Source organism: Ascaphus truei, chromosome 3, assembly GCF_040206685.1.
Source record: "Ascaphus truei isolate aAscTru1 chromosome 3, aAscTru1.hap1, whole genome shotgun sequence".
Taxonomy (NCBI): Eukaryota; Metazoa; Chordata; class Amphibia; order Anura; family Ascaphidae; genus Ascaphus; species Ascaphus truei.
In genome coordinates this window covers 283,999,765-284,007,264 of record NC_134485.1, presented here as the reverse complement: position 1 = coordinate 284,007,264, position 7,500 = coordinate 283,999,765, and the positions used below count along the sequence as shown (strand labels likewise).

At 41.9% G+C, this 7,500-nt stretch overlaps 1 protein-coding gene across 11 annotated transcripts in view; it reads right to left on the bottom strand.

The window, feature by feature from the left end:
* Window positions 1-7,500, bottom strand: part of RBM26 (RNA binding motif protein 26) — a 54,520-nt gene that overhangs the window by 12,781 nt on the left and 34,239 nt on the right. For all 11 annotated transcript variants that reach the window (XR_012799917.1, XR_012799914.1, XR_012799918.1 and 8 more), the window contains 2 exons: window positions 653-820; window positions 277-381 (listed from right to left, as the gene is read on the bottom strand). Coding sequence is in view for 2 of the 11 variants with exons in the window: in XM_075590879.1 (XP_075446994.1) it covers window positions 277-381; window positions 653-820 (273 nt within the window). In the remaining 9 variants the exon portion in view is untranslated. The remainder of the gene's footprint in view (window positions 1-276; window positions 382-652; window positions 821-7,500) is intronic.

Below are 7,500 nucleotides of genomic sequence, written 5' to 3'. Positions count from 1 at the left end.
CGTGCCATTTTTTAGCTTCTATATATTTGCAATCTACAGTGTTTGAGACACATTATGTTCGATAGCACCTTATATGTAAATTCTGTGTGTGTACTATGCATCTTTCATTTTTTGGACAAAGAATATTTATATAATTTCATAATCCATGTAATGGTTGCAATTTGATTTAAACATTTCCAAACAGCTTCAGAATGTAGCAATGCACAACAAAGGTTAAGAGAAATGGATGCAATACAAATCAGTGTCGCCTCCATCCCCTCCGCATGCACCACTTACTTCAAGCTGCAGCGCTGTATACTTCCTCCTGAACTCCGCCACATCTTCCCCAGCCTGCATTTTCTTGTACAAGTCTAGCTCAGAGTCAAGCAGCTCTTTTTGCATCTAGAAAAACAAACATGCAGCTTTAAAAAATAATCATTGTACTGCAAGTTCCATTGATCTGCATTTCCATTTTGCATGCCTACAGAAAATGCTATTTGGTCCTAGAATAAATCAGCCCTATTTTGAGAACAAACAAAAACGGTTGAGGTTCGAACAGGAAAGATTACCAATAACTGTTTCAAACAATGCAACTACAAGGAAAGCAATGTGGTCTTTCGCATATATAGAGACGCACACATACAACACACAAAATACAAATCACAGGATGTACCTGAGCCTTGCTCTTGTTGCTTTTCATAGCATTTCCTCCTGGAGAGGCTGCTTTCAATTCATCTCTTAACTTTGTAATGCTGTTCGTTAAGGTCTCCAAAGTTTTCAAGATATCTGCCTTGTCTTCTGCTTTCATGGTCTTGTTTTTCTCTAGTTTTGATATAAGTATCTGCAACATATATAGTTTTATTTATATAGCGCCATCAACGTGCTTGGCGCGTAAACAAAGAGAAAATATATAGCAGGGAATTACAATACAATATGTGCAGCCCACAAAATTCAGACAATATGAAAGGAAATGGCTGACTCAGAGGATACAATCTAAGGTAATGTGACCAATTCCTTCAATACCATTAATTACAAAACACAGAATCAAGAACCTATACTTAAAGAAGCAACCCAAGCAGAGTTTTTCCGCTCTTTTTATTTTTATATACAGGATTGAAGCAGGGGGGTCTCCGAAGCTTAACCCCATTAATTTCAACTCCAGGGTCCTTGTCTCCATTGTAGGTGCCGGTAGCCGCTCCAGGCTTCACATTATGGCTGCTTTTCAACGCTCATGGGCCTCATGGGCCCTGCGGGCCAATAGGAAGCTGTGACATCACCCTGTATGTATATCTTTATTTATATAGTGCCAACGGTGTACTCAGCGCAAAGACAATACTGTGCAAGGAATTATAATACTATAATAAGCGCAGCAAAGTCAGACAATAGGAATGGAAATCCCTGCCCTGGTGAGCTTGCAATCTAAATGGTGTGTGGAGACATAAAGAGACAGCAGGTGAGGGAATAAGTGCAATAGATAGCAGAGCTTGATCACAGTTGTTGGTAGGAGTGACTGAGTGTCGGATAGTAGCCATGAGTCTAGTCCTGTGCAGTTTCCTATTGGCCCATATGAAGCGGGAGCTTTAACCTGCAGAGAGAGTATATAGGGAAGCAGGGGGTCCCCGGAGCTGAAATGAACATGGTTCAGCTCCAGATATATCCTGCTTCAATCCTGTATAAAAAAAAATGTTTTAAAAAACCTCACTGGATGCCTCCTTTACGTGGGCACTTCTTCCACGGGCCAAAGATAAATAAGAATATCACCTTTTTAAACAGTTTATATGCTACTGGTAAATGTTTTGAGGTATTTTTCTATTTATCTGATCTCATGATAATATTGTTGAACCTCCCTCTCCAGAGGCAAAATGGTGCACCATATATTAATACTCCCTCCCCTTTCTCTTTTTTGAGGAAGGCTGTATGAGGACATTTGTCATAATATCTTGATATTGGGCATTTTAATCAATCTGGTACTTCAGGGGTTAGTGTGGTTACAGATGGACTTAAAAATACAAGAATTGTGTTTATAACAGGTCAAGACCATTCCTGGTTCTGTGTTGATCTAGAAAGGGGGGTGGGGGGTTAACCTAGAGGTTATCACTGATGGCCCACTAAAAGTGAATTATGTATATAGTCTGAAGTCTGTAGACCAGGACCCATCAAACTCAGAATAGCTTGGGAGCTGACTGCAAGACTCCGACCAGATTTTTTTCAGAAACAGTCACTATAACCTATGCATATACTTTTTTTTCTTGAGTTTGCCTTATTAAAAATAGGTAAACGTAGCTGGTATCACTCCCCACTTCCCAATCCTTTATCACTCTTGCGCTCTCCCCCACAATACACACAACACACACATAGCACCCCTGTCCAATAGGCGCTCACCCCCACCCTAAAGCAGGGAAGGAGGCGGCCCAGCAGCAACTTCCAGTGGTTGCAGTTCCCCCTCCATCACAATGCATAGAACTCCTGTCCCTGCTCTCACCCGTTGGCGCAGGCCGCAAGACGACACTACGTGGGCTGCAAGTTTGACAGCTCTGCTGTAGACTATACCCAGATCATGGGCTGTCAGCCACAAATAAAACCATACATTCTTGAAATATCCCATGTGCATCACAGAGAGGTAACAAACAAGTCACCAATTAGTTTGAGGGCTATATGAATATGAATTGCTGGCAGCAATTTGCAATAACAACAAAATCAATATTTGTGGCCGTTGCAATGAAATGAATCAAATGATGCCAAACATTTCACGATTAAGAGGTGCAAAAGACAGATATCTGTTTTTCCTGAGAAAATAGACATTAGGTGGTCAAATTTTAGATGCAGACATTTATGTTAAGTACACAGACGCAAGAGTGAAGATGGCATCTAAGTATTACAGAAATTAAGATATCGAGGATATCGAGAAATAGATAGTCCATGATACATTAGGCTGTCACCGGACCAGTTCTGGTAACTATATCTTTATATAGTCAAATTTTAAAGTCACTAAAACAAGGTTTTTTTCTTTCAAGTCGTAAATGTCAACCAGGTATCCGATTTAACACAGAGGTGTGTTTTATGCGTGTCTCAATGCAGAAGGCTTGGGCATAAAAGTTGGCATGTATGAATAGAAAATTCATTTCAACTAGGGGAATGTCCATGCTGGAACACGTGAAATCTCAATTTCCGCTCAAGACCCTTTGGGAAAAGATCTGATCAAATGTTAGACGATAACGTAAGTTAGATTCTATTTTTATCCTTTTAATTTTAAGAAACTGGTCCGCATTTATTCTAACAATGTACTTGTAATAATATTTTTTCTGTAATCCAAGCACTATATTTTTGTATATTAAAGCAAAACATTTATAAGTGATACTTTGGGCTCTCATTGAACTCTTGCATGCTTTGTAGACTAAAATACCTTTCTGGACACATTTTGCTATAACAGGTGTTTGTTAAGTGCATAGTTTTTCTTAAGGAAACACGGATCGAAGGCCATGGCAGAAATTTTAATTTGTTTGTGTTTATTTTTGGTATTGGCAGCGGATAGATAGATTTCAACCGAGTACGGGTAAATATGAACTAATTTGAAGTACCTTGCGAAGGAGAAAGGCAAGTTGGCTAGATAGCCGTGTGTATTAAGCCTAGTTGCATATCTAAGTCACGTGCTCACAAGTGTGCTGTTCGTGAGAGATGGTATATTAGGACGGATTGAGGGGAGATATTGTTCATTTGATGATCTTTTCAGAAGGTGAAAAGTGGGTCAGCTAGAGAGCTGTGTATTAACGCTTGTCCCTTATGCTGGTCACTTCCTCACACTGTGCCCCGTACGTAACCAGAAGCCAAATATGAAAGTCAATGAAAATGTATTTTCCACCACTAAAAATACATTACATTTTTCATTGGACAAATTGAAACATTACATTGAAGGGCAATTACATAATGTAAAGTTGTTTAAATATATATATATATTTTTTGTTTGCCCCCTCAAAACGACAGTCCCATGTAGCAGGTCAAAAGATTTATTTTTACAGAACATTTACCTTTCTATCTTGGCTATATTACTCACTTTGAAATTTAACAGCTTCAAAGTTGTCGCCATTGGGAATTTCTAAAACCTGCTTATTAACTTTGTAATATACATTGCAATTTGGAAAAGCGTGCAGTATAATTGCCTCAGTTAGGCCATGATTATAGTGCCTACGTGACGTCACGCACACAAAACAAACTAGGCTGGAGGTGATCGGGAGGCGTGGCTGTGACGTCACGTGAGCGGTTCGCCCCCACTGAACCGCTCACGTGACATAGCCGTCACGCTGCAATAACAATTTTGGTTATCTCCTATATTATCTGTCACTCCGTAGCGCTTGATCGCGCTCACTATGTGCGCCATCATTGTTCTACACAAATCTGTTTCGGCTGCGTGCGCACGCTCCACTCTAATTGTATTGTATTGTATGTCTTTATTTATATAGCGCCATTAATGTACATAGCGCTTCACAGTAGTAATACATGTGGTAATCGAATAAATAACAGATAATATAAATAACAGATCATGGGAATAAGTGCTTTAGACAAACATAACATTAAGGAAGAGGAGTCCCTGCTCCGAGGAGCTTACAATCTAATTAGTAGGTAGGGAGAACGTACAGAGACAGGAGGAGGGAGTTCTGGTAAGTGCGTCTGCAGGGGGCCAAGCTTTATATCATGTGTTCAGAATGTTCACAGTGCTATTCGTATGCTTCTTTAAGCAAGTGTGTCTTAAGGTGGGTCTTAAAGGTGGATAGAGAGGGTGCTAGTCGGGTACTGAGGGGAAGGGCATTCCAGAGGTGTGGGGCAGTCAGTGAAAAAGGTTTAAGGCGAGAGAGGGCTTTAGATAAAAAGGGGGTAGAAAGAAGACATCCTTGAGCAGAACGCAAGAGTTGGGATGGTGCATAGCGAGAAATTAGGGCTGAGATGTAAGCAGGGGCAGAAGAGTGTAAAGCTTTAAAAGTGAGGAGAAGAATGGAGTGTGAGATGCGGGATTTGATTGGAAGCCAGGAGAGGGATTTCATGAGGGGAGATGCTGAGACAGATCTAGGAAAGAGTAGAGTGATTCTGGCAGCAGCATTTAGGATAGATTGTAGGGGAGACAGGTGAGAGGCAGGAAGGCCGGACAGCAGGAGGTTACAGTAATCAAGACGGGAGAGAATGAGGGCCTGAGTCAGAGTTTTAGCAGTCGAGCAACAGAGGAAAGGGCGTATTTTTGTTATATTGCGGAGGAAAAAGCGACAAGTTTTAGAAATGTTTTGAATGTGAGGGGCGAATGTGAGAGAGGAGTCGAGTGTGACCCCTAGGCAGCGTGCTTGGGCTACTGGGTGGATGATCGTAGTTCCAACAGTAATGTGGAAGGAGGTAGTAGGGCCAGGTTTGGGAGGAAGTATGAGGAGCTCTGTTTTAACCATGTTGAGTTTAAGGCGACGGAGGGCCATCCAGGATGATATAGCAGAGAGACATTCAGAAACTTTGGTCTGTATAGCAGGTGTAAGGTCTGGTGTTGAAAAGTATATTTGTGTGTCGTCAGCATAGAGGTGATATTTAAACCCAAAAGATGTTATTAGGTCACCTAGAGAGTGTGTACAGAGAAGAGAGAAGAGGTCCCAGGACAGAGCCCTGGGGTACCCCCACAGAGAGATCAATAGAGGAGGAGGAGGTGTTAGCAGAAGAGACACTGAAAGTACGATGGGAGAGGTAGGATGAGATCCAGGATAGAGCTTTGTTCCGAATACCAAGAGTATGGAGAATGTGAAGGAGAAGAGGGTGGTCCACGGTGTCAAATGCTGCAGAGAGGTCGAGTAATATGAGCAGAGTGTAATCACAGCCTTAGGCATTAATGTCTGTTATAGTGTTTTACGGTGGCTATTAACTTAGTATGAGGGATTAGCTAGAGGGATATCTAGTCAGGTTCATATCCTATATTATAGGCTAAAGCAGTAAAATTCCGGGTATTATTGAAAAACCTGTTTTCTGATTGGATAATGCCCAGTAATGCCTGGAATGTTAGCAGCTTGCAATGTGTAATTTTCAATGTGTTTATTCCAGTTAATCAGCTTTCAGAACAGCTGAGACAGGGCAGGGGATTGGTCAGGAAGTATCAGCCACGGGTTGACTCCTCCTCCCCCCCCCCCCCCGAGATGACAGATTTTCTCAGCAGATTCAGTTGAATTGGGGGTTGTGTGTGTAGAGCTGCTGTGTTTGTGTGTGTAGCGCTGCTGTGTTTGTGTGTGTAGAGCTGCTGTGTTGTGTATGTAGAGCTCGTGTGTGTGTGTGTGTGTGTGTGTGTGTGTGTGTGTGTGTGTGTGTGTGTGTGTGTGTGTGTGCTTGTGTGTGTAGAGGTGCTCTGTTGTGTGGTGTGCTGTTGTGTGTGTGTGTAGCAGCAATTTGTGTGTGTGTGTGTGTAGCAGCAGTTTGTGTGTGTAGATCTGCTGTGTGTGTGTTGAGCTGCTGGTTGTCTGTGTAGGGGTGTGTGTATGTGCGCACACACATAGGGGCAGCAGTGTGTGGATATAGATATCTGCAGTGTAAGCGTATATAGAGGTGGTTTAATGTATTTACCATTTTATTTTAATCAAAAAAATCTATACTGTATAACTATACAAAAGTGTCTATTATTTATGAAAAAAATCTACATTTAGCCTATAATAGTAATAATCCCCTCAGAACAGAGCATTACTGGCCAATAATGCCCTGGCTGGGTTAAAGTCCCTCGGCTTCGCCTCGGGCCTTCAACTCTTCCAGCCAGGGCATTATTGGCCAGTAATGCCCTGTTCTGAGGGGATTATTACTTAATTATAGGCTAAAACTGCAAAATTACAGGCATTACTGAAATACCTGCTCTCTGGGCATCCGGGCATCCAATGGCAAACAAACCCAGAATTGAAAAGAAAACCCGGACTTCGCTCCTGGTCTGAATAGAGCAGAAGCTGCGATATGGTGTGCTAATGGTATTCATAGACTTAAGAGATCTGGAGGGAAATAACAAAATTAAAACATTCGAACAAATTAAATCCGAAAAAGAGATCCCACAGTCTGAATTCTACAGATACCTCCAGATCAGAGCATCTTATAACAAAATTAAATCCCGTCCCCATTGACAAACTTTGAAAAGCTCTGTCTGGTTGAAACGAACACGAAGGGACTCACATCGCAGATGTATAAAGAAGTGATCGGTTCTAGTCCCGCGGTCACAAAAAAGTTAAAATATATGTTGATGTGGGAAACGGACCTGGGAGAGACACTGGAAGAGGAGGAGTGGACGTAGATCGTTACAGCGGCCTCCAAGAGCTCACTGTGCACCACATTAAAGGAGAACGCATATAAAGTATTAATGAGATGGTACCACACCCCAGTTAGACTTTCAAAATGTGTCCCAGGATACTCCCCATTGTGCCCTAAACAATGTGGAGATCCGGCCGACCTGTTACATATGCTGTGGTCTTGCCCTCGGGTAACCCCCTTGTGGGAGCAAATTAGAGATTGGCTACAGAGGATCATTAACCT